General features: G+C 36.5%; 1 protein-coding gene across 1 annotated transcript in view; it reads right to left on the reverse strand.

Annotated features, from left to right (window-relative positions):
- Positions 1-27,560, reverse strand: part of LOC106954776 (protocadherin-15-like) — a 182,362-nt gene that overhangs the window by 70,240 nt on the left and 84,562 nt on the right. The window contains exons 3-4 of the mRNA XM_015044523.1: positions 17,185-17,199; positions 16,576-16,641 (exon numbers count right to left, since the gene is read on the reverse strand). Coding sequence (XP_014900009.1) covers positions 16,576-16,641; positions 17,185-17,199 — 81 coding nt within the window. The remainder of the gene's footprint in view (positions 1-16,575; positions 16,642-17,184; positions 17,200-27,560) is intronic.

Consider the following 27,560-nt stretch of genomic DNA (forward strand, 5'->3'; position numbering starts at 1 on the left):
ACATGTTGCTAAAAATCTCAGCATCAGTTTTTAAGCATCTGACACTAAAATACAGGATTCAAGAACGTTTCTAGACATGTCTAAAAATTACAACTCAACTTAGAGGCATCAAACTTACTGCAGACATGCAACAATGCAGCTAAATTTATTCAAGTGCAACTCAGAAACTTCAGCAATGATTTGATAATAGCATTACTTGATGTCATGCTACTCTCTGCAGATCCTCCACATGCCAAAGGCTTGAAGTGGTCCAAAAGATGATGGCAGACTGACCTACTTTATGATTAATTCTGCTAATAATTATTTCAACACTTAGGAGGCACTTATACATATTGTAGAGCATTTGGCCGCCTGTATCCCAGATAAAAGCCACTTGTATCTGGGATACAAGCAGCCAAAATTAGCTTCCTCCATAGGGTGGTCAGATTCAGCAGAAGCCTTTCATCTAAGGGGAGCTCAAAGTGGAGCTGCTGCTTCTCTGTGTCAAAAGCATTTGGTTTAAGCAGTTTGGGTATCTGATCGGGATGTTTTCTAGGTTCCTACTTTTGGTGATTTTTCATGGCTTGGGAATGCTTCGGGGTCCCCCAGGATGAGCTAGAGGGTGTTGCATGGGTGTTCCCTCTGGGAGTTGTTATCCACACAACCCCTTTTGAATAAGAAGATGGATGGGCCGATGGAAATGTCATCATCAAATCATCATTTGAACATTACGTATCAGGTGATGTTACTGCAAAAAGCAACTTCCTGATGTAGTAGCAGACTTGTTCTTTCATCCCAATACACACATACTCATAAGATGTAACAAGACTTGATGCTTCACAAAATATATCCAGTTTTTTTTTCTCTTTTCGACCCATTAAGGCATATTTTAGATACTCCAGCAAATGTGGCATGATAAGGAACAGCATAACTGAACCTTCAATGATGAAATAAACACACAGCGTTTCTTACACATTACTTCACCAAGCTAACTTAGACTTGTATGCATTCCTAAAAATACACCATAATTAACATAATCACTAGAAAATGTCAGTGTTTAATCCAGTGGAACAGGACAGCTGAATGAGATGAAACACAAGTGCTTGACTGTGATGGATGTGATCATTATGTGAATTTATTTGGAAGCTATACTGAAATGTTATTTGAAAGATGACACAATTATTCTTCTAGCACATGGCACAGGTAAAATAAGTATCCACTTGAACTTTTTATCTCACTGTACACTGTGATGTGGGCATTGAAAATATTAACAGCAGATGATGGTAACAATACACATAATTTATAAGTTGTTTTTTTTTAAGTAGATCAAAAATGAAAGTTATAGCTAAACAAATGAGAATGACATGATTTTTTTTTATTAAGTAATTTGTGCAATGCAGGTTCAAAGACATCTCTTGACTAAAAAAACATTTCACGTCATTGTTGAGATGTGATTTTCTTCCATACTGTGTGTTCTTGAGTGTTCTCAGAGTCCTATTATGCAGTCTGATTTTCAGCTTTTACGTATATTTGTAGCTGCATACGAGTCAGATAATAGACTGGGCCATTCTACTAGCTTTACTTTCTTTCTCTGACAATTAGGAGTTTCTTTTATGGTATCTGGCACTATTATCTTGCTTGGGAATCTACACCTTGTTTCTTTCTTTTCTCAATGCAACCTTCATTCAGTTAAATGAACTTAGCATGCTATTTCTACCTGCAAACTTAAGTTTTGGCAGGATGGATTTGTGGAGTTTTGCAGGATCATTTTGCCTCCAATTATAGTGTATGACGTGTCACTCAAAAATGTCAGGTTTGGCCTGAAATATACGGAAGTCTCACTGAATAATCACAAGATTGTATCTAGTAATTTTGGTCTAGTTCCTTGTGAAAATATCTTAGCACACTTAAATTAGACAAAACTAACTTATAAATAACTTTTATAGAATACTTAAAGTATAACAAAGAGGTACAAAAAAAGGTATGTTAATTTGAAAAAACAAATCTGTAAAAACCTTACATGTTTGACTTTGTATTACTCAACACACAGGAGACCGATTACCAGGCCTTACATCATGCATTATTAATCAATCATCCCGCTGCATCCTATCTTTCAGTACATTATCACAGAGTGGAAGCTTTTAGACCACAAACTTAATTTTCTGCCATTGTGCCCATGATTTTTTTTCTGGTTGTTGTGCACAACAGAGGGAAGGATAAAAAAAAGCACTTGGTATTTTCATTTTTACTGATGCAAGCAAAAAAGATTTTAAAAAAAAACCAGGATATTATTAGACACAAGCAGAAATAGTGGTAAAGGGACCCTAAAAAAACAATTTGTAACTTGTCCTCTGTGGTGTCACCAATGAAGAAAAATAAAAACCAGTGTTTGTAGGGTATTTTAGGATGGAGATGAAAGACAATATCAGAGACAAGAACAGAGATTTACATTGGCAAGGAAAAGTTGAATGCCAAGCGGGATTGTTTGCTTCTGTGTATGAGTCGACAAGGGGGGGGGGGGGGGGAAAATGATTTTTTTGGCCCATGTGCATAAAACCATCTGCGCACAACACAAACACACATGCACTGAACAATTTCATATCTGATCTGGCAGATATAAAATTGGGTCATGGCCTTCTGTGCTGCCATGGAAACCACTTCAAATACACTGCTGTGATTTGTTGATTTTTAAATAAATAGGGAAATTTTATTAAATTGGTTTCCGTACATAGGAGATGGGTTGTAAAACCAACTCATTAAAGGAATTTGAATTTTACCGTCTAGCTTCTCCCCTAAGTCTAGGTCCCTTTGGGGTTTTTAAATGGGAGAAAAATCACCCAGATACACACATAGAACAGGAAAGTAAGAAACCAACAATGTGTGCTGCTGTGTCTAATTGAACAGTGTACAGTGTAAAATATAAATAGGCTTTCTAAGCAGAAATCTTACTGCAAAGAACGAGACTGAATTCTGAGCAGTCTTGTATAAATTGGCATGTGAATTAAAGCACAGAGGCTGAATAGAGAATGTGGGAGTAACGATATAGAGAGAAGAACGAAAGCAATGTGCTAGAATGAGCACAAAGAGCGATTAAATGACAACATAATGCAAAAGAAAGAGAGAATGAACTTTGCGATTGGGGATTAATAGATATTTTACAGAACATTAGCTAAACTGAACATTGCCACAGGGCAGGTTTGTCATGCAGATATAAGCCATTGCCTGAAAAGTAATGTAGGAGGGGTGGAGGAAGTCAAGAAAAATAAAAAAACAAAGCAGGTGAGAGGAGATTCTCTTATTAAAGATATGCCATAGAATGATTACAAATAACAGCTTTAATTGAAATACAAATATCCTGAAACTATGTCCTCTATTTTGATTTAGATTATACATCTGAACAGTGGGCCTTGCGGCTTCATCACATCTTTCGAGCTGAAATGGATGGGGATCAAGTCACCTCTTGCATTAACCACTTTCCATTTCATACCTTTAACATTTAGCATCCACAATCACAACTAGAACGTGCACAACCTGCCTAATAGTATGGCGAAGCCCCTACTAAACACCTGAAGCTGTACTTCTGACACCAGATCTGACACCAAGATCTTACTATCAGGACCTGTAAGTATTGGAACCTCAATATCCAGTACATCCCACAGATGCTCGACTGGGTTGAAATATTGGGAATTTGGGGGCCAAGTTAACACCTAAAACTCACTGTTGTGCTTTTCAATCTATTGCTGAACCCTTTTGCTTTGACACGGGTCACTTTATCCTGCTGAACTGAGTCAAAACCATCAATCAATGTCATTTCTGTTTAACCCTGTAGACGGGTACACTTCAAAGTAATTTATAACTCATCTCTGTTGGATCAAACCACACAAACCAGCCTTTGTTTTTCACATGTATAAATGACTTTGTCTCTTGTCCACCATTGTTTCTTCCTTGGAACACTTTTATGGAAATCAACCCCTGTGGACTGGGAACATCCCACAACAACTGCAATTTAAATTTACTCCCCAATATATACCACACTCAAACACCAGTGAGGAGACAGGCAGTCGGTGTTACTTGTCCTGTGGGTGATCATAATATTATTTATGCTCATATATCAGTTTCTATTCTTGGCCACATGTATCTAATTAAGTGTGACAAAATGGGACCCAGAGTCTATGCAAAATAGCTTTGAGGGATCTCCTGCTGGTGGAAATTATTTATTAGAGTTGACTACAATCCTATTTGCTTAAATTTCACTATGAATAAGTTGTAGAAATGTTGAAGTAACAACAGGTTTGAAATATTCCAATGTAGATGGGTTGGGTCAGGTACTGAGATTTTAAAAAGTGAAAGGAGACAATGATTTGAGGTATCCGAGTGTCTTGTTGTAATATGTGGAACCCTTTAATCAACAGGACCTTCAATTCAGCTTTTTACCAAAAGTCCTGAATAAAAATGTTCATCCATTATCGAACTGAAGCTCAAGAACACTAGAATAAGGAAACAGGAGAACGATCTGAAACCACCACCTCAGGATGGCTAGAAGTTGAGTTGGTGTGGCTTGACCTTATTAAACAGACTGTTCATATTTAAGAACGTCTCCGGGTGACTGAATTAAAATAATTGCAGAAAACTAGCAGCTAGAAATTCCTCCACAGCAAGGTAGGGACCAGTTGGCATTTCTGACAAACACTTCCTGTCAAGAGTTCCCCAACAAGTTATTATAATTAGTGGAAAATTGCTTTTCATAAATGTTCTCGCGATACAAGCGTGGATTCCCTCCAGGTACTCCAGCTTCTGGCTTTTTAATTTATGTTCCTGACACTTTTTTAGATATAACCACCCTGAAGCTTAAATCTCTATTAAATCCGGGATGTTGTTTTATAGCTAGTTACATATGGCTTCGTTCATACAGACAAATCTTGTACTGAATTATACTTCAATAGTCCTTTTAAGAGGATTACAAGATGAATACACACAAATACACAGTTTATAAAAATATTGTAAATGCCTATGTTTATACCCAAATGAGTCTTGTTGAACAACAAAAGGGAAATACTATCCTATTTATGTCTATGCTGATTTAGTCATGTATGCCCACACACTGAAACTACCTTAGTGTAATATTGCTCTGTTGCAAAACACTGAACAACACAAAATATGTCTTTAGCACTCCAGATATCCATTCCAGTATTTGGCATTCTAAACTAATATTTTCAATATTTAATGAATGACTTGTTTGCAGATGAAAGCCCAATATATCAAAACATGGATGTAATTCCCAGAGAAGGTGGGTGTAGTGTGGAAAATATTTGAAATCTTGTGTATTTTTATTCTCAAAAATAAAACATACTTAAAGAGAAAAAATACACTGAAAACTCTTATTGTCCATGTGCCTAAGCCAAGATGAGCTGAAAAACAAACCAATAAAAAGAGTCATAAAATGTGATTGTCGGAGTGGCCCGCATATAATCCAGAATTTATTATAAAACAAACAAGCGGTGGGATAAAGTGTGATTTTTGGATATTCATACTAAATCCAGTCACAAGTACAAACAAATTAAATCCCTCATATTTTATAGAGGGATTTAATTTGTTTGTACCTGTGACAGAAAGTAAATTTTAAAAACTTGTAGTAGTAGGACAGACTGAGCATAAATGTTTTCATTAGTTCCTCTACATAGAAGATGTAATTTACCTGCATTAAATAAGTATTTGAATACTTTCAAAGACTTTGAAATAAATGTAATGTTACATAGTGTAACATTACATTTTGTGACATGTTCAGTAGATTCTTGGGGAGATTTTATGTGAAAACCTGACCCAAAGTAGAGCATTACAATGATAATCTAATCTCATCATTAATCTTACTATGAAAGCTTCATTTTTTTCTTTTTTTTTACATGGAGACCAATGAACAAATCAGCAAGGACAACATTTTGTCAAGGTGTAAAGCAAACTGGGCTGTAAAACAATATCCAAAGCCTTGAACATCTCAGAGGTCTAATCTAGGTCAGGAGACCATTAACCAAACAAATAGCCAAGAGGCCAATGTGTCAAATTGTTTGTTTTTTTGGACTCAAACGCAGTGAGGCAGGAAGACAGGCAGAGTTGAAGCAAAATGATATTTAACAAGAAAACTGAAAACTAACATGAATTCAAACATGGATGGCTCACAAAAACACTTAAATCCCAGGGAGGATGATTTATGGTACAGGATCAGGTGTATCTAATCCACAACATGTGTGGAAACAGAAGGAAAGTATGAACTGAGGTAGCAGGGAACATGGTCATAAAAATGTACAAATTATATTTGGCTATGAACTCTGATTAAGGATATTGATGCCTCCAAAATGTTTAATTTGGGTTACAACCTGTTACCTCACAGCAGTGCATTGCATACAAAGGACTGAATAAAGATTGATCAAGTCTAGATATCCCTAGACTTGTCTCTCATCTCAAGGGAGCTGGATGTTTGGCTGGTTGGAGGATCAGGGCCAGCAATGTGTCATTGGGTTGTCCAGACATTTTGCTGTATGGTCAAGATCAGGCTTGGGTGATTTCATCTATTCGCTACAATAGAATAAAGGGCAAACCTCAGCAGAAGCTGAAGAAGGTTGTTTCAAGTTCAGGACTGCATGTTGCTACCACTGGGTGCAACATGAGGCTTGGATGTATCCATGGCACCGGATTTGTGAGTGCTATAAAATCTGGAAAGAATGAATCAATGAATGCCTCTAAGATTTCCCTTAGACATTGACACAGAAAAGCTGTCTCTGTATCTTAAAGATAAACTCTGCAAAGTTTATCTTTAAGTCAGCTGTCTTAAAGATCAGCTGTCAAGATGTCAGCTGTCAGAAAATTTAATATGGAGCAGGTTTGACTCTGAATGTAATGACGTTTGTACAATGTACAATCTGGACGAAAGAGGTTCTGGTCTGGCGATATTATAAAACTGCACAAGCTCCCTGGTTTCAGCCAACAAAACAGAATGATTTATTTGAGTGTCTTACAACTGCATTCAGGATACAGTGTAGAGGGATAAAGCTAGACACACTGTTGTGGACAGTTTGCTTGCAGAAGACACATGGTTGACCAAATGAAACTTAGAAAATCTTATTTACCTTGATCTAACAATCTTTAGGCATTGGGAATCAACAGAAATAGAAATAGTCAAGGGCAGGAAACCTGTAAGGGAGGACAATGCATATATATGCTTATCTTGTTGTGATAAAGCCCAATTGAATGGATATAAACTTGTGTACTGACATACAGTACACAGAATAATAACAGTTTTGTTATCTTTAATTATTGCACTCTCTGTGAAACTTGTAAAAATGAGGAGGATTATTTTAGTAGGCTGGCTCTTATGATTGCATTTATTCAAGATAACATTGCCTACAACATACATGTGGGTGGTTTTACAGCAAACTCATTTGGGCTTGGAACCTGTTGAGAAGTGTTTGCAGTTTCCTTTTTTTTTTTTTTAGGAAATTCTGTTGACTTTACAACAGATGCAATGTGATGCTCGTCTTACAGAAAGTTACACTTCACAGTCCACAGTATATCTTCACTAGATGGATCATCAGCTTGAAATATCAGATAGACTTTTGTGGTTTGTCATTTTTGGTTTTTGCCATTAAATTCTCCAATGGATTCCATTTTTGCCCATTATGTGTCATCGTTGAATCATGAGCACTGACCTTTCCCAAGGCTGGTCAGACCTGCTGTGATTTAGATATTGTTCTGGGTCATTTTCTGTCCTTATTTTGTCAGAGGACTCTTAGATGAAGATGATTTGGTAGGGTGGTCACTGCTGGCAAGATTCACCACTGTTCCATGACTTTTCCTTTTGTGGATAATGGCTCTGATTGTGGTTGTAGAGGTGTACAAATGCATGTCTATGGCTTTGGGACTGCCGCCTGACAAATAAACCTAAATGACTGTGTTTCATATGGTATAGTTTTTAAATTGGGGGAATGTTATTTTTGAGATTGTTTAACCTACTTCATGTTAGATTTTATTCAAGTTAATTCTTTCTTTAATATGTATTGCTGTAATCAGACTTGAGTTTGGGTGGAGATCCTGAACCAGAACCACTATTAATTAATCACAATTAAGAATTTACCAGAGAGGGACCCATTCTACACAGAGCTTTCTCTGGGTGCTCAAGCTGCCTCCAACTGCTAAAATATGACTGTTAGACCAATTGGTCACTCCAAATCGTGTGTATGTATCAGTATATTAACATTATAAGAGTATGTATAAAAAATTTTTTGTTTTGTGGAAAGTTTTTTTGTTTTGATAGGATCATTTTATCATTTCATCGTAATATATTCCATCCATTCAGAGCTTTTTTAATTGAAATCCACAAAATCTTTACTGTAAAAAGATCACTATTGAGCTATAGTTTTACAAGCAGTGTCTTGGCCAAAAACCACAGTTGCACAACCAATAAACAGCACTGTCTCCAAAATAGCACACGCTGGAATGTAAAATAAAAGGGTCTTAAAACTGACCAGAGTGTGATTAAAATGTAACGACATCAGTTCATGCGGTGCAGTCAATGCTAAATGTGTTGGCCTCTCATACATTTCATTTTGTTTCACGTCACCAATTACAGAGACATTCTAATTTGAAAATTAGCATAGTTAATTGTCCTCATCAGCCACAATTCCTTATGCAACTCTCAATAGATACATACAGAGGGCAACTCAAATCACTAATTAAATTCCCCTCAATATTTCATTAGCTCTGTTTAATTATCATTTTTTCAAACAAGTACGATAATGGGGAAAGATCTGATGGATACTTGTGGTCAAGTATCTGGCAGTGGTTAAGCCCTTCTACATTTTGCATTTTGTTAAACTGTCGGCCGTAATTGAAAACGGTATAATTTCTGTATTCTCTTCCAAGCTTTTCCAGGATGAATCAATTAGCAGGAAATTAGTGTTCAGGGACACAGCTGACCCAGAGGCTGCTCAGTGTCTATGTCCATATCGATACTGGGCTTCATGGCTGTTAATGTGATTATCCATTTTGCATCTGACTTCCATCCACATTTCTGTTCAAATCTAGGGATTTAAAGGGTAGGATAAAAAACAAACAAAAAAAACTAGTAAAAGTATTCAAACACCTTCAACGTTTTTTCTGGTTTATCACAATAAATATGGGAGAGAAAGCAAACATGTGGAAAAGGGGGTGAAATGTCCTTCAGGACAATAAGTAGAAAAGCTCCCATGTTGGAGCAGCTGACCAACTTCCTTAGGGTTTCAGGTAGCAATTGAAAGCTAAAGGCCAGTTTTAAAAAACATGTTGCTTTAAATTAGGCTGTTGCCAAGAGGGGAAAATTTACTTTAACATCTATCAAATAAAGTAAATAAGAACACATTTTAATAAACACATCATGCTCTCCTTTAGAAATAGTTTGTTGGAAAAAGATACATTTCTCTGCACCAGTAACTCAGAACAGAGTGTGCTGTAAGTTGGTTGTTAAACTGACAGTCTGAATGTAACGGTGTTATGACACATAGCTCATTTTCATTAGCTCCATTAATGAGGGTTTAATCTGCAGTAATTGCCGAGATAGAACATTGTGAAGGCAGCAGACTGTCCACAGAGCTCATCCATATCATCATTCACCATTCAACATCTTACATTCTGGACAGCGACTTTTTTACATGTTTCAGCTTACATTTCTGACACTATTTAGTGTTTGTCTCTCAATCCTAAGAACTTTATTTGGTGAAGATGCTCTTCTTTTGGGAGAAAACTGCTCTCTATTTAATTTTGCTTGCAAAAAAGTTTGCTGCCTACAAACTTTAAATATAAAACTGTCACAACCCCCATATTTATTACACTATGCTGATGAACTACAGCACTAAAACTGATAGCATTTTTAAAAGGAGGAATCAAGTCCAAATGAAAAATTACACAATATCATTCCCGCAGTATAAAAAAAAGCTTACCAAGCAAAAAACAAGCTCCTGTTCCAAAAATCGATATTTTAAGCTTGACTGAAAAACAGCAATCCCTTACACAGATCAGAACTGATTTTATAATAGATGAATGTTGCTAACTTTAAGCTGGAATGGCCTTTTACTTCAATGCAATAAAAAAAAATGCAGATTTTATTTCTATACTGAGTCAGTGCTACGAGTACAACTAATTTAAACCTGGCCCTCCAATTCTGTTAGGAAGTATATCCTGGCAAAATGATGCTAGAAACTTTGTGATTACTACAGAAGGGCCTGGTTTCTCTGCAAGTTCTAAATAAATTTACCAATTTATTAATTGGTTAGCTAACCAATTAATAAATGAATGTATGCAGAGTTTTGTAAAATGTATCTGTTCTTGATTTTATGACACCATTATGTGTTCAGACCAAACAAATTCCAATATCAAACAGAATACAAAATGCAGTTTTGAAAGGTTTCTATTATTCATTATAGGGAAAAAAGCTTCATACAACAACCAGAATAATAACAGAACACAATACAAAGACCCATCTTGACGTCTTGAAAACCCCTAATTTGTGACTAAGTTAAAAGATTTAACGTTTTAGAGAACAATACACTATAAAATGTAAAAAATGGGGAGTTATCTAATCGTTGTCAAAGTCTTTCCTTACCAAGTCGGGAGCAAATCGTCATTTGAGCTGAAATTTTCCCCATTTTGTTTGTCCTGATGATTATTAAACTACAGAAGGAAAAACTTGGTGCAAAAATAAAGCAAGAAATATGTTTAATTTGCTCAGATCTGTTTTATTTGATAGGATGTTTGCATATACGTGTAATTAGTGAAATCTGCAATGTAAATACAATGTTGGAACACAGCAGACAGCTCTGTAATACATGTACAAAATGTGGAAAAGACAGGGATTACTTCAGGAGTCACTGCCCAACTTTCTCATGAAAAACTAAATTTAAATGTGGAGTAGAGATGGAAATTGAGAAGAAAAAAAATCATTTTTGCAAAATGTCCATGTCAGTATTGACTGGGCTTGAACTCCTGACGCAGTAAAAACAGACTTAAATGAAATGATGCATTTCGATCGTCCATGTGTTTTTCATCCCAAGTTCCTTTTACCTAATTCCAAGAACTGTTAAGAATTTTCTGATGCATTAACCTTAGAATAATTATGTTTTGTCCCATAACTGAAGATAACTTGACACACCAGATGGTTTGATATGCACACCTACTGAAGCTGATAAGAAAAGAGCAGAGCTTTTAAAAAGTATTTGGCAGATTATGAAATGAACCATCTGTTTATCAGCAGTTTGCTCAGGAGACCCTAAATAGTAGAACTTAACATTTTCATTTTCAGCAAGAGTTTCTCCTAAAATAGCTACGACAGACGCAAGGACATATATAATAAAGGACAGAAAGTAAATGTAATCAAAAAATGATTAAACACTTTTTTATTATCGCAGAAATTACTATTGGACCTTATTCTCCAATTTCCATCAAAGGAACTGCCTTTTGAGGTCTGTAACACCTGAAGCATGTCCAGATTGAAAACAGCTCTGTAGGAATGAACAAAGCCAACATGAAGTAAGAGATTTGTCTCTGCAGAGAAATAAATTCACATACTGATCCTACTGCATCTAAAACGAGGCTGTGTTGGGTTTATTTATTCAGGACCATGTACAGAAACATTATTCTCACAGGAGAAAAAGATGTGGAGCCAGATTTAGTTATTGACCAGTTTCCAGTATTCCTTAAGGAAGATCAAATGAAATAAGAAGAGATGAGATGAAGTACTTGGATATATATTCCCCCTCCATTTCTTTATACTCTGACACATTACAGGCACTGCTCTTAATGCACATTATTGGAATATTACGTGGCAGACAAATGCAAAGTGGTGCATAACTGTGAAGTTGGAAGAAAAGGATCCATATTCTTCAAAAACGTTAAAAAAAATCAGTTTTAGAAAGGACATGCATTTAGGCTCCTGGTTTAATATTGTACAGAATTTTGCTGAAGTTGCAGCTGCTAATCTTTTTAGGATGTTTAGTATTTTTACAGATATGCAGACTTTGCAAAAAATCTCAAGCTTAGTCCAGAAAGTATAGGAACATCGATTTTCAAGTGGTGCCAAACGGTATCAATTAGATGAAGATCCTGGCAATTCCAATAAATGAATATGATTCAATATATTCCTCTCCACACTAACTCTCACTTTATGCTTAGAGGTGCTGTAAGGTGAACCTGCCTCAAGTCTTTTGCAGACCAACACGTTTTCTTCCAGGATTGCCCTGTATTTAGCGCAATCCAGCTTTCCAAAAAGTTTGATTTTGGTCTAATCCCACCAGAATAACTTCTAAAACATTTCTTTAAAGTTGTTTCATTGTGTTCACATTCAAGGTTAACTGGTCAGGCAGTGATTTCAGAGGTGTTTACACAGTCTATTTTAAAATTGTCTCCTTATTTATCTGTGAACTGTCGGGTGTCTTCTTCGGACGTCATCAGGAGTTTGATTTAATAATGTCCTCACAAAGCACTTACATTTGTACTTGGAGTAAAATATGCAAGGGTTGGATCACTTACTAATGAGTTGACTGAAGGGCAGAAGAAATGAACCAGGTATTCTTTTCCATTATTCTCACTTTTATGCATTAATCTAGGTCAATTACAGAAAATTATCAGTTTGCAAGACGAAACAAAGAAAAGATTAAGGGGTATCAATACTTTTCCAGAGCACTAGAAGGCATGCCTTTATTGTCAGGTTGTACAGAAAATTGTCTTGCAATGTCAGTTGAGTAGCTAGACGTGAATGTGTATGTGTTCCTCCTATATGGAGTAAAAGCTGATTTTCCACGATGGGGATCCTCAGCCTCAGGGTGTCTTTAGAGGAGTTGTTAAGGAAGAATGTCTGCAGAGGTTGGCTCACTACTGTAGAACAAATTGTAAATAGCCTCATTATCCTGGTCTTTGGTTAAACAGCAGGTCCAAAACCAGACCGGATCTCCATACTGCAGGATATTCTGAACTGTAGTGCATCTGTTATACGGCAAGAATAATTACTTTAGTAGAACAATTTACTAGGTAGTATTTCTACAATAAATGTAAACGGGCTTTTATTTTATATAAACCACATATCTGCTGCATTCGCACAGCCAAAACAAAACACTAACCAGTCTGTATAAAATTGTGTTTGTATTTTCAATGAGGTTTTCCATGTTATTTGTGTGAGAAGTCCCAGTATATCATTATTATCGCTTATTTTAGTTCACTTTCGCTTTATACTGAAAAACACTACAAAGACCTATTAGATGTTTTTGTTCTCACCATTGAATATCAGAATGGTACAGTAGGAAAAAAAAAAGCAAATCCCTGCATGCAGCTTCCCCTTCCAGCAACATGTACTGCATATGGAAGAAGAACTGTTGAAAATAGTAAAAAGGGTGAATAGAAATTGCATGAATTTCTCCACAGTAATGAACAATCAACAACACTAAGCAATCAACAGATACCAACAAGCTGTGGGGATAAAAGGAAACGCATGTCTGATGTTTCCATGCTAATCTCCGGTAATGTCAATGTGGACTGTTGTGATCAGCACTTGTTTGCTATTTTCTGAGACAAAACAAGGTTTCTAGAAAAAAATTAAATTAGTAATCAAAATTTTAGTGTTATGCTGAGGCAGACATGCAGTGTAGTATAACACGTGTATGTTTGTTCATTAATTGCTTCTTATCTGTTATTTATTTTTGGAGAAAGGCTCTTGTTGCCTTCATTCGTCCTATGATTTTTAGTCTTGTCTAACAAAGTGATGAGAGGGTTTTTATGTTCCGACAAAACTACACGTTCAGTGATGCAAAGCAAAAAGCCCGGTTGAAAGGAATTTTAATTATTCAGTTTTCTCCTCAAATCTGCAAAAGAATTCAACTCCTGAGCAATTAAGAGAATGATTTTTGATATGATGAGACAATTTAGACCAAAATATTCTGCAGTTATTTAATCCTGCTTCGTGTGCATGGTAAAGTCTACATTTGACAAGACTTTCAGACACATATTCCAATAGTTTTATAAAATCTGTCATCGGTAAGTGTAATCAAACTGAGAATAATCGGTAGGTGTTAAAGTTTGGTTTCTAGCATCTAAAACCAGATGTTTACATACATTATTTAAAAAATAATAATCCCCCACCTCTTTGTCTGATAATGAATCAAACTAAACTTCTCTTGCGGTAGGTGATTTAGCACTAGGAAGTCATGTTTTGGCCAAGGTTGTATACTGGTGTAAAGCGGCTAAAAACAGAAGTTATGGTTTCAAAACTGCAAGAATTCTCACCAGTACTGTTCCCAACGCAACCGTGCCAGATTAAGTTTTCTCTGGTTGCTTAAAACATTAAGTAGTGCAGCACCTGCCCTGCCCAGCGTGTTGCTCTGCACTGACAGTAAGCTGGCTTAAAGAACGACACTGAAGACCAATTTGTCTGTGTGGAAATGTTTTCAGGTCACATAAAACTTAGAGAATAAAGGTTTGAAATCCAGTAAACTGGCCCCAGGAAGAGTAGCTGATGCAGCATGCTGCTGATGCTAATGGGGATCTCAATAAATATAAACACTGCTAACGGTTTTAAAACTGCATTTGGTAAGCTGCTGAGTAGCTATGTTTCATAAAGGCAATGAGGTCACGTATTTACTGGTTGTCGAATAAAGTAAAATATTTAATATGGTCAAAAAATGGTCACCATTATAATACAATTGAAATGCGTTACACAGAAACACACACACCAATTACTACGGGTATTATTTAGAAGGATTCAGCATGTCCTTAGGCAACATTTAATAGCAATATTACCAAGGAAGGGCTCACAGTGGACCACCGACCTTTTTGTGATGTTTTTTTATTTGCAAAATGGGACTCAAAATAATTCTAATTAAATCCACCTATTTGCAGATTTTTTCATGGAGCATATCTGAAATGTTAGAAGAAAATGCAGCTTGGGAAGGTAAAATGCCTCAGCATAACTTCAGTAGACACAGAAAGGAAGGAGAGTTCCAGAAAATGCAAAAAAAAAAAAAAAAAAAAAAAAAAGAAGAAGAGAACATTTTTAATTAAAAAGAACAAACAAGAAGAATGTCAAGTAAATCTGATCACCTGGAAAACAAACTTTTAATATACTCATATTCCAAGAGGGGAAAAAATACTGCAGAATAAACACAATCCTTCCTCTAAAGTTATAATTTTACTGTCAATTTCATCTCAACTCCTCAAAGTTCATATTTAAAGTCTCACATTTTAGGAAATAGTTTGACTGAGACAAGAACATATATTCTGCCTTACAGTGTACCTGTTTGGTGTGGTGCAACAGTCAGCAACAGCTGCATCCGAAAACAGCGAAGAAGCCATCAAAGGTAATAAAATTTAACCATCAGCAAATCAGAGGCTCAGTAATAAAGAGTTAATTATATCACTTTGGTGCACTGGTCACACAGTGATTTAGGTCATTTCCTCTGCAACACAGATTGTATTTAAGTGATACTGTTGGTACAAGCCTAATGAATTAATGAGTTCAGGCTGCATGCCAAGCATCATCTGTTGCTTAACACAACCTACTGAGACAAGGCAAGGATGTGATATGCAGACTGAGATCTTTGTTAAAGGGTCGAACAAAGACGTGAGTTTGAATAGGTTAAGAACAGACATGAACAGACTTCAGCTTCCTGGGCTGAAATTTGTTTTATCACATTCTGAGGAGCGCTAACCTACATGTCTTGGATTTTTAAGTATTACAAATTTCTCTCTTAGAATTCCAAATTATATTTATATATTTTTAAAACATTTGTTTTTATATAATTTCTATTTTTTTTTTACATGAAAACTGATTTCTACAAAACAAATTGATAAAATTATTTAACATAAAACAAGCGATTTCATAAATATTAAGCCCTTTTAAAATAACTGACCAAATGCATCAGAGGTCCAGCCAAATGGTGATAGTATTCTCACAGTGAGTGAAATGGAGATCCCCTGACTGCAGTAACTGTGTTGCAAGTGAGTGACCCCTGTGTCTGGAAGGTCCATTCACTGGTAGTCAATATTCCTGACTACCATTATGGTAGTCAGGAAAGGAGGGAAAAAATAAAAATCACTCAAATAAAATAAGAGAAAAGTTTTTGATAAGTAGACTAAAAGCAAAGGGAATGGAGTTAATTGGGAGTTCCAACTAGACAATGATCTTTAACATAAAATTTATTCCAGAATAGAGAAATCTGGAATTTGGAATCAAATTGTAATGCTTTGTCAGTAATGCTGAAAAAGCAGGTCCATGCTAGGAAACCAACCAACTTCTAAGGTCCGTCCAATTCTAAAAGACAGTAGTCAAGTATCCAAATCTGAAATACCACAAGCTTTTTGATTCAGACAAAAACATGTGATCAAGATCCAACTTCCTGTGAGATGTTACAGCAGACACAGGTGTGCGATCCTGCATTTTTCACTTTTGAAAGCTGTGTGAAATGGAGAAAAAGCTAATAGAATAAAATATATATATATATTTCCTAATTGTTTATTGAATTCATTACAACCTCCAAAAGTGTTTTTTAAACCTAAAGTATGAAATGATAGAACGCGGCAGTACTTTACCATTGGGGCTTTCTTCATCTATGGCCACGATGGTAGCAGGAGGACCAGAACGGGAGAGTTTACATTCTGAAAGGATAAAAAAAAAAAGAGTAAGTCAAGATAAGATTACACTAATACCTCCATGGGTGGGTTTTTTCCATCTTCAGATCTACTATGTTAAAAAAAAGGCAATATAAAACTTTATTGGGAACACTGTGGGTGGTTTTATTTGATAAGCACTTAGTATTTATGAGAAAAATGATTTGAAAAAGGCCCTGAAGTGTGTACAAAATGCTGCAAGGACAACAGCAATAAACTCATAAAGATAAATAAAGCATGAGCTGTGGCACATATAGTCTATAGTTTATTAACCTCGTTGTTCTCTGTTCAGTGAGAAAGCATATGCCGTAAAAAAAAAAAAAACACACAAGAATTTTATAACTTACATGTAATGTAGTGTAAAACAAGGTGAGCTAAGAGAAGCAGGAACCGGCAGTAAAAACAGATTAAAGTAGCGTTTTTTAAGACACGGGCCTAATCCACTATAACCATCTCCGCTGGGTCAGCAGGATAAATTAACCAGTATGTGAACATGTTTAACGAAGGATGAAAAAGGGAGATCAGTCTTACCCTCATATTGCCAGTCTGTAGATAGTTACAGCCACACCACAGCAGGAAGGAGGGAAGGAGGACAGAAGTCAGGGAGGGATTGGAAGAAAAAAAGATCAGAAGATTAATATTAGAAAAGATAAGCAGGGTAAAAAGAGGCGTAAAAAAAAATCTGTCAGCAGATTTTAAGAAAAAGTCAAATACAGATGTGTGGACACAAGTCAATGTATCAGACTTCCCTCACTTATTACGACCTATTAATACGAGGGGAAAACATCATTAACCTCGGCTGGAGGCATAAAATTGTCACATTTGCAGTAAAATGGCTGCCATCCACATATCCTGTCCTTGCCAGGATACATGAAAATAAGCCACCTGCATTAAGCGACATCCCAACGTCGCACTACAGCTACACAGAACGGTCGGGAAAATCCCAGAGGAAACCTGGAAGATGGATATCTGCTCACCGAGAAAATAGACTTCATGGAACAATGATCACACTCTCTCTTCCTCTCACTAGGACGCTCTACGTCGTTTTCCCCATTATAACACATTACTGTGTGACACAGATGATTTCAGCAATCATCTGTACAGCTTATTGTTTTTAAGAGGAGCAGAGAATAAATGAGTAAAGATTGTGGTAAAAAAGAAAAATGCATATAGGGACCTATAAGAGACACCTGTGAGCATTAGAAAACAAAGATGTTTCAAAAAGCTTAGCATTACCCAGTAAGAATATTGAAATTACTTACACCCTTCATATAAAAGAAAATTTTGCAGGGGGAAAATATCTATGCATATCTCATAAAAACACCACAAGGAATAAAATACTCACAGCCTTCAATAATCCCCAGAACCAGAACAAAAAGAGGAGAAGCAGCATTCAGCTTCTATGCACCACAGATTTGGAACAAACTTCCAGAAAACTGTAAAACAGCTGAAACACTGGGTGCCTTTAAATCTCAATTTAAAACCCACCTGTTTAGAGTTGCTTATGGCTAAATTAGGGTTAGAGTCCTTGTCAAACGGGTTTTTGACTAAAGTCCGAAAAGTTAGAGTCCTTGTCAAACGGCGTTTTGACTAAAGTCCAAGAGGTTAGAGTCCTTGTCAAACGGCATTCTGACTAAAGTCCGAGAGGTTAGAGTCCTTGTCAAACGGCGTTTTGACTAAAGTCCAAGAGGTTAGAGTCCTTGTCAAACGGCGTTTTGACTAAAGTCCAAAGGGTTGGAGTCCCAGTTGAAGGCGTCTCAACTAAAGTTCTACAGCTTTTTATTTATCTTTCTCACTGTTAACGTTTTAATGATGTTTTTTAAATCTCTTTCTCGTTCTCACTGTTTATTACATGCTGTTTTTATTTTAATTATGTAAGCACTTTGAAATGCCTTGCTGCTGAAATGTGCTATACAAATAAAATTTGATTGATTGATTGATTGATTGATTGATTGAATAATATAAATAGCACAAATTAGTATTTTTAGAGGAAGAAAACTAAGATGCAAAATATTTGGTGATAAAAACATATTTCAAACCCAAATAAGTAACTAAAACGAAGTAGCATAGCATGGAAACAAGATATTATTTTCATTAAAAAAGCTAAAAACATCAACCTGGAACTTGTTTAAAAAACAGAGTCATTCTGCTCTGAGCCATGGTCTCCAGACAGGCTCTTCGATTGATCTTCCCTATAAGATGAGGGTTATCCTCAGTGGGTTAGATAACATATCAAAATTCAAAGCAGAATGTTTAACAGGGGATTTAATATGAACTCCCTTATAGATCTTTGTCAGCTTTCATGCCGCTAAGTTTTGAAAAAGTTAGAACAGAGAAGTGTTCTTATAACAAAGCAGAGCGCATACAGTACAACGTCCTGTATGTCAAGAAAAGCATGAATGAACAGTCGTTTGAGAAAAGTAGAAAAAGTTTCCAGAAAAACTAAAATCAGGTCTTCAGAAAGCAGTTCGGAGCAGTTTATGTATTTGATTGAGTATTTAAAAAGTCCACAAGCGAAGGGCATTCAAAAGAACTCCCAGTTTTGCCCGGAAGATGTTGGATGGTCATAAGAGTCCAAATTTTAAATTGAGAATAGAAGAAAGGATAGAATAGTAATATCCCTTATTTCCCCCACGGTGGATAAATTCAGGTCTACCACCAGTGAGTTAAAGGTAAATGAAAGACTGCATGGTCAAGCCTGAAATCCAGCTGTTTCTCAATGCAAACACAACTGGCTCGGTGCAAAGAAGAACGAGGATGAGCAGATTAGAGCCGTGCGAAGCCAGTCGAGCCAGTGGAAAAGGTGAATTATCAGGGAGAGTCTGATTTAACCCTTTTTGTAAAAGCCATCAGTGTTGTGACTCCAGTTCAGTTTAATCTCCAGGTGAAAACCCAGGTGATTTTAAGTGTCCACTATCTAAATATCAGTTTCTCCAGGGAACTGACATAGTTGACCCACTACACCATGTCAGTGTGGTGGGTCTGTCTCTGGGTAAATTCACCACCAGCTTCCTAGTCTTTTCCACAGAGGGAGGATATTTTAAGCAAAAACCAGATTCAGCATTGTAGGGAAATAATGTCGAACCAACTATGACACAAATATCAAGAAGCTTCATGGTTTTTATGAATGGTTTAGAATAAAACAAATGAGACTGGACGTCAATATGTGAGCATTTCCTATCAGCAAGCTGAATATCAATTGGGGTGTTTAATTTTTTCACATCATTGCATCTACCTACAATGCCCTGATGCCAAATGTAAATCATTTAAACGTCTGCTAAGAGAAATTATTGCCAAGAAAATGCAAAATCAAAAATAACATATTGCATATTATAGGGGAGGAACCATCACTGTCCAAAGTTTTCATAGCATGGGGTGCCAATTATGGAAAACATAATTCCAAATAAAAGAATATCTGTTTTGTCAGCAGATTCCCCCCGCCCCGATATATAACTGTACTCAAATTAAAAACAGACTTTTTTTCCTCATCAAAGGACATTCTATAAAAATAAATGAATTGCATGCCTCACACATCTTTACTAGAAGTGCCAGTAACTATGACATGAGAATCTCTGTGTAAGAGAAAAGAAAATAATTTTAAAAGGTCATTGACAAATCTGCAATATAAATGAAAAAGAAAAATATAAAAGAATCTTAAACAAATAATTATCAAAAAAAAATAAAATTAAAAAAATATAGATAGATAGATAGATAGATAGATAGATAGATAGATAGATAGATAGATAGATAGATAGATAGATAGATAGATAGATAGATAGATAGATAGATAAAAATGTCTCTTCACCACAAGATCACATTAAAATAATTTTCTTTGCTTGTAAAGCTACCTCAAGTTATTTAATAATGGGTTGCTCTCAACTTTTTCTGCAATTCTTAGCAACATGAGCATATGTTTCAGTTTAAAAAGTATGCAGTCATATAGAGTCAAGCTACAAAAGTACATTCTGAAGATCTGGCAATTAAAACGACTGGAGTTCTAGTATTACGTAAACTAGACTTTGATGATTTTTGCAAACCTGGATGCAAGTTTGCTGAAATTCACATTTTAATTTTGTTGAAAGTAGCAGTAATTACTGAATAGCTGGTGATAAGCTTAGAAAAGTAGTTTACTGATTGAAGTGGAATGAAGCCAGTAGTGATATGGACCTGGTTGTATCAATTTCTAATAGACCTGTCGGAAAGCTGAAGTTGAGAGCATGGATCAGAGGTAATACAGTCACTTTGAAGTGAAATTTTGGTGGATAGTAAACAACTTCCAAATCTTTTTAAGTAAGAGTGGTCAGAATATTTGATATGGTGGTTAATGATGTATGAGAAGCATCCGGGTTTTCGTGATTGTGAAACCTAATTTCAACCACACCACTTGTGATCTTATTTGTGTTTGCAAGATGGTTAATAAAGTTTTCTGTGGTCCACAAAGCTCTAAACGTACTTCAGACGGACTTCTGCTTTACATATTATTTACCAGATAGAATCATTCAAGTGGAACCTCAACAGTTTGAATACATTTTCTAAAAATGTATGTTTTAAATTTGATTGTTCATTTTGAAACAATCATGTACATTTAAAAAAATAATTTTAATATGTGACTCCAATGTGAGGAATGCAATGTTTTGGGCAGGAAGATGTAATATTTTCTTTTTGTACATAGGAAGTTGTCTTGCCTATGCAAATATCTAATAAAACCTTTTTAAAGTTCACAGGTACCCATGGGAATGCAGGTTATACAAATGCTAGGGAGCTTTGTTGCTACAAAAAAAGTCTCTTTCTGTAAAGTTTTTAATATATTTTGGACCCAAACTGTTGGGTAAACCAGATTTTCAAACAAAAGTTTGAATGTGCAAGCTGGAACAGAGCTAGCCGCTTCTTGGGAGCGGCTTTCAGGTCAAACGCTGCCAAAGAGTCATGATGATGAGTGACTGGTGACACAACCAGGGAGGGAAGTTCAAACAACAAGGAATTGTTTAAGAGCTGTTTTCTCACGCTCCCCTCTTTGAAGACTCAGACCTGGTGAGGCAGGCGTGTTAACAGAGTTCAGAGGGGCAAAGACCCTGAACAAATCCAAAATCTGTGAGGTTATGATCGATATCCAGGTACATGAAGCCGGGGTGGAAGAAGCATAGCTGGACACTCAAAGGCTGCGACAGATGATCACTCCCTCTTCTGAGATCAACATATTTTTTTGCCTCAAAACTCTACTGATGAAATCGGCAGATTAAAGTCGACCCAACAATAATATGCCACTAATTCACCCTGAGTAATACTAACACACCCAAGAAAAATGCAGGTGATATGTTGAGTTTTGTTCACAACAAGCCTCATTATACTGAAAGAGGTAAGATGCATTTCATCAGTCAGTATAAAATCTGCAGCACAGTTCCCAAAGGAAATCCATGTTCATACCCATACACTGCAGGTGGATGCTGCATATTGATCATCAATTGCTGCATCCCAGCTTCAACACACCTGAATCAAAAGGCTGAGTTCCATCATCAGCATGCCATTCAGCTCGGTGGAGGCCAGGTAATGAGCCGTGTTGGAGAAAGGATTCATCTAAACGCTGTAGGATGGAAGCTCTGAAAAACCAGACATGGGCACCTCGTATCTACAGAACACCACACTTGAGCTGGTAGTTTTGTTTTGTTTTTTTTTCAAACATATCGGGGCTGCTACATGATATATTTTATTTTAAGTTCATAAAACTCTTTAGCAGAATGAATAAATGAAGTTAAATAAACAGGTAGAGTCACTTACAATGTGATAAGATGTTCTTACAAAAGTTCCCGTCAGCTTAAAATTATTTTCTGTTCAATATTTACAGAATAAAAGATCGTTAGTTGAATTTAGAAATTCAGAAGACTAAATGTATCAAGGGACACATCTGAGTAGCTACACTAGAAGGAAACAAAAAAAACATTTCACTGGAAACAGTACTAGACAGGAAAAAAGTAAAAAAAGGTGAACATTGATGTGTTGATTGGCCTTAAAAGACTCCAAGAAAGTTTTTTATTTCTTGGGGTGTAACCATAACAGAGGTTACCTTCATATATTTTAGATGGACCAGGTAATTCCCCTCTCTCTGTTTTGTTTGGGGCTTGTGTGAAACTAATCTACCTGAAAATGTGAGTCTCAGTTCACTTTATTATCAAGAAGATGATAAACCTGCAGCATTCAAAACATCTAAAGAGAAATATGCTGCATAGGCTGCTATCTCACCAATTGATCTTCCTAGATATTTTTCTGGCAAAAACAGCATTTAGGTTAAAATTCCAAAGACAAAACAGATACTCAAAGTCTGGACTAATTTGGTGCTTCTACACTGTTGTCATTGCGAACAAGCCATGCTAAGTGGAAGGATTATTGACCATTGATTAGGTGTTTTTTTTTCTTCTGTATGCTGCTCTTCTACCTGATCAATCTTTGTTTCGTGCAGCATCATCTTGAAGAAGCACTTGTAATAATTTCACTGCATTATGCAGACAGTTTAGTCTGCTTCCAAAATGCAGACTAAACTGCTTTTTGTTGGGATACAACTAAATCAAATGAAGACACCATTTTTGACATTCTCCATCGAATCGGACCAAGTTGCCCCCGACTATCCTGGTGTGAAAGTGACTTTAGAAGGAAGCAGAGTAATGAGGGGTAATTCGCAGTGTGCAATATACAGTGTAGTAAAACAAGACAAGACAAGAACTCTGCCCTGAGTTGAACTTCGAGAAAAATCTTGCCTATGTTGCAGAACTGGTTATGGTTCAGGATTTTGCCATCGTTCTTTCAAGGCTTTTCTAAAGGTTCATTTCAGGTCAGCAACCAGGAAAGCTATATAAGCTATGGAACAACAGTCACTAGTTACATCACACTCCACCAGCTGGCCAGTGTGTGTAGGCACAGATGACAGATGTGTATCCTGTGCTTGACTGCCTTTTTATCCTTCAGTGTAAGCTGATGCCCCTCATATTTCACTAACCAGCCATTTATTCTCTATGGGGCAGCGCTCCCTGCCTCTCTCCGTTTCTCATGCTAGCTTCATCTCCTTTCCTATACCGTGTCTTTACAGCCTCCATCGTACTTTTACTTCTCAGCCCATTTTCCATCAAAAAATACAAGGAATGATAACAGGAAACCGGTTCGTAACTAAGCAGCATATGAAGACGAATAGATCACAAAGGGAGATAAATGTTTCATATGCTGAGGACACGCTGAAGCAATTTGAAATCTAGCTCTCTATACATTTTAACAGACAGCTTTTTTAATTTAAATTTTAAATATATTTTGCCTCGATACAATTAGCACTTAAATTGGTTGCTACAGTGCTCCTGCTTTTCTCAGCTGTGTCAGCAAGCAATTCAAGATTAAGGGTTAACGGCAATGAAATGCAAATTTTCTTCTCTTTGACACTGGCAGGCATACCTTCAAATTCAATGTGCTGTCCTAGTTAGTACTCCTGAATGCAGGCACTAATGCCCTTTAAGTGTATGAAAATGTGCTTGTACCTTTTCTTTTGCGATTGTTATGCTTTTCCCTTTTTTTAACTGTAATGTTTCTGTCAAAAAGAAAAAAAGGTCAAAGTGACTGAGCCTGTTTTCTGCTGAGCTGATAAAAAGCTCAATGAGAGGCAATTTTTGTAGGGATGAGGGTGAATCATTCAAGGTACCAATTTCATGAAAATTAACCTAAAACTTTTGACAACCACCTCTGCATTCAGACAATACTCCTGTCAATGAAAAAAAAAAAAAAAAAAAAACTAATTCACATTCCATCAAACCCGTTTCTTTTTAAACCTGGTGTTTATTGATATTTACAATTCAAATTAGGTCCGTATTGTTTTGCAGACACAAGAAGCAGGTTAGAGAGGCACCAAGGGTCACAGCAAACAAAGTCTGTCTGGGAAAGAAGACAAGAAACTTGACTACAAGCAGTCACTAGAGTCCGATCATTCTGTGGCTGGCTGAGAACAAGCCATGTTGTCTCAGCCCTTACAAACACACAGCTTAGCAACTGTATCCAAGATACACACACATACAAAACACACAGTCTATTCACATCACTCTATACAGTTCACACAAATGAGCCCATATGCCTTTGTGCATTGCTCACACATGCTAGGGTTACCATTAAATATACATGCTGAGGTTGTGACTCAGTATCGCACCTGGACAATGCTAACTGTGTGCGTTTGTGTGTTCACGTGTGGCTGTGTGCTGATCAAACGTTCACTAAGTGAAAAAAATGTCATAATGTTTGTTAAATTATATTTAATATTTTCTTAGGGGGAGAAAAACACCAAGGAGGGAGGGTTAAACTGATCTGCAAAAAATCTAATAAAAAGCTAACGTCAGGATAAGTAAATCCACTTAGAAACTGTTACAAATGTGTAGCTTTTGCTTATATGTGCTTCATTGTTGTTATACCCTTTTGTTGAAGGAAACTAAACCTGTATACCTGTAGAAAAATCTCTTCATAAGTTTGATATGCCAAGTATGACCAGGAAGTTAATACAATATGACTTTATATCACAATATAAAGAATTTGCCTTGCTCTGATTAACTGGTATGATGGTAATTAGCAGACTTCAGGCATGACCGAACTGACTGGAAACCAGATGGGGCGGTTCTTACTGAAGGAAAAAGAAGAAATACAATAATATAAAGAGGTAAAAGAAATCATTTCCATGACTTTTTACTCAGGTTGAAGCTTTTAAACAGGGAGTGAGATTTTGGCAGCTAACAGGAAGGCTGAACATACTGTATTACAGGAAAGCTGCTTTGTTTTATCCTTTCAACCTTTGTCTGTCAAGGATTATGCTGGATTTGGAAATGTTGGCAGCCTTTCAAAATCTGAGTTAAGGGTCCACATTCTGCAGAGACTACACATGGACATGGCTGTTTGCAGTTGCTGCTGAGCTGATAAATGCTAAAGTAAGATCCTAATGACAGCTTAAAATGTCAACTACCTAATTAGTTTGTCTTTGTTTTTCAAATATTTGTAAAACTCTGTTTTGTGTATGTATGCGTCATCTAATTATTGCCTTACTATGTACAATAAAATATACATTAGTATAATCTGAGGAATAATTAACACTATTACAGAGTAGAGTTATAAAATAAGGTAAGGTAATCCTTGTTAGTAACACGTGGGGAATTTAAGCTATCGAGGCAGAAACAAAAGTAGCAAAAATAAACAGAAAACAGTGTAGTGTAGAGAAAACAAAGAAAAGTGTAGAAAAGCTACGTAGGAATGTGAGTCTACAGGATATCTGCGTGGGGCGATGTGAGATGACATGCACGACAAATGACTGAAAAGCCAAAGAAGGCTTCTTGGCACATGACAGTAAATAACACCCCAAGGATTTGGGATCATTTTAGCCATCACCATGATATACCTGAATTGCAAAAATACTCACTTTATCACATGATCTTTCACACTGGACCAGTGCAGTAGACGCTGATCCCATTTTGCAGAGTTTAATGTATTAGGTAGCCATCTCTAATGTATTTTCAAATCTACTTAGTGTCTAGATGGTTGTTGCCCCACACTCAACAGCCCTCAAAATCAATTATAATCCTCAGAATGCGGTTTATGTGTGGCTTAAAAAGCTGTGGAAACAGTTTTTATAAAATATTGGCATTTAGATGTCACCCCTCTTTCGTAAGCAATATAATCATAAACATGATGGTATTTAGGTTGGTGTGTTTGAAGTTGGTCTTGTAGTCAAGACCACCTAACCCGAGACCAATTCAAGACCAGAGTGCATTGAGACAGAGACAAGACCAAGACTTTTAGAGTCTGAGACCATCGTGACTGTTCTCACTCTCTTTCCAGCTGCATAAAGCCAGGCAGCACAGTGCTGAAATGTCTGCCACCATGGCAGGTGACGGAAACAAAGAGCAATGAGCTTGCTGCGTGAGCTTCCGTTCTTGTGTTTCATTTATTCACTAATTAAATAAATATCAATGTATATAATTAAACAAAATATTAATAGCTACTGCAGTGTACGCAGAGCATTACAAGAACAAAGGACGGCTCTCAGTGAGACTCCAGTCCTATCTTCTTAGTGAAGAGCCGTTCAAAAGAATCAAATCGTTATCAATCAAATTTTATTTGTATAGCACATTTCAGCAGCAAGGCATTTCAAAGTGCTTTACATAATTAAAATAAAAGCAGCATGTGACATTGAGAAATAGAAAGACATTTTAAAAACATTAGACAGTGAGACAGAGAAATAAAAGAAGTTAATAACTAGATGAAAAGTAAAGATAAAAACATTAAAAACATCAAAACCCACAGTTTCAACTGTTTTACAGTTTTCTGGAAGTTTGTTCCAAATTTGTGGTGCATAGAAGCTGAAGTGAGTTAATGAAACTCACTTCACTATATTGCAGATTTTGGTCACAGCGTTGTCCCATATATGCGACACATCAGTCAACACCTCCACACAATAATTCAGCGCATGAGTGACAACTTTTTTTCATCGCAGATGCAACATGTGTGTCTCAGTCTGTACAGCTAGTTTTGCTAGCATCACGTCCACAGATCTTACCTTTCTTTAAGCTTTCCTTCCAAGTGAGGCTAAAAGTTGGACTAAGTCCCCAACGTCTGTAAAAGCGAAGCGCTGCTGGTTTTACATGTCGCCATATCTTATGATTTATGCAGCGCTATTATATTACTGACGACTAGACAGACATCTTCTCCCGCTCAGAGGAAACCACTGCGCATGTCTAGAGCTCCTCGTGCGAGTAAAGGTGGAGACGATGGGTGACAACAGACACTAAGTCACGTTATTGGTTGGATTTTATGGTGCCACCTTAAGACCCTGAACTTCACATTTTAACGGAAAAAAAGAGCAACGCGACTTGGATGTAACGAGTAACGCAACAGTTTTGTAG

Source organism: Poecilia latipinna, unplaced genomic scaffold (assembly GCF_001443285.1).
Source record: "Poecilia latipinna isolate Pla-1442-1.1 unplaced genomic scaffold, P_latipinna-1.0 Scaffold680, whole genome shotgun sequence".
In the NCBI taxonomy this organism is placed as follows: Eukaryota; Metazoa; Chordata; class Actinopteri; order Cyprinodontiformes; family Poeciliidae; genus Poecilia; species Poecilia latipinna.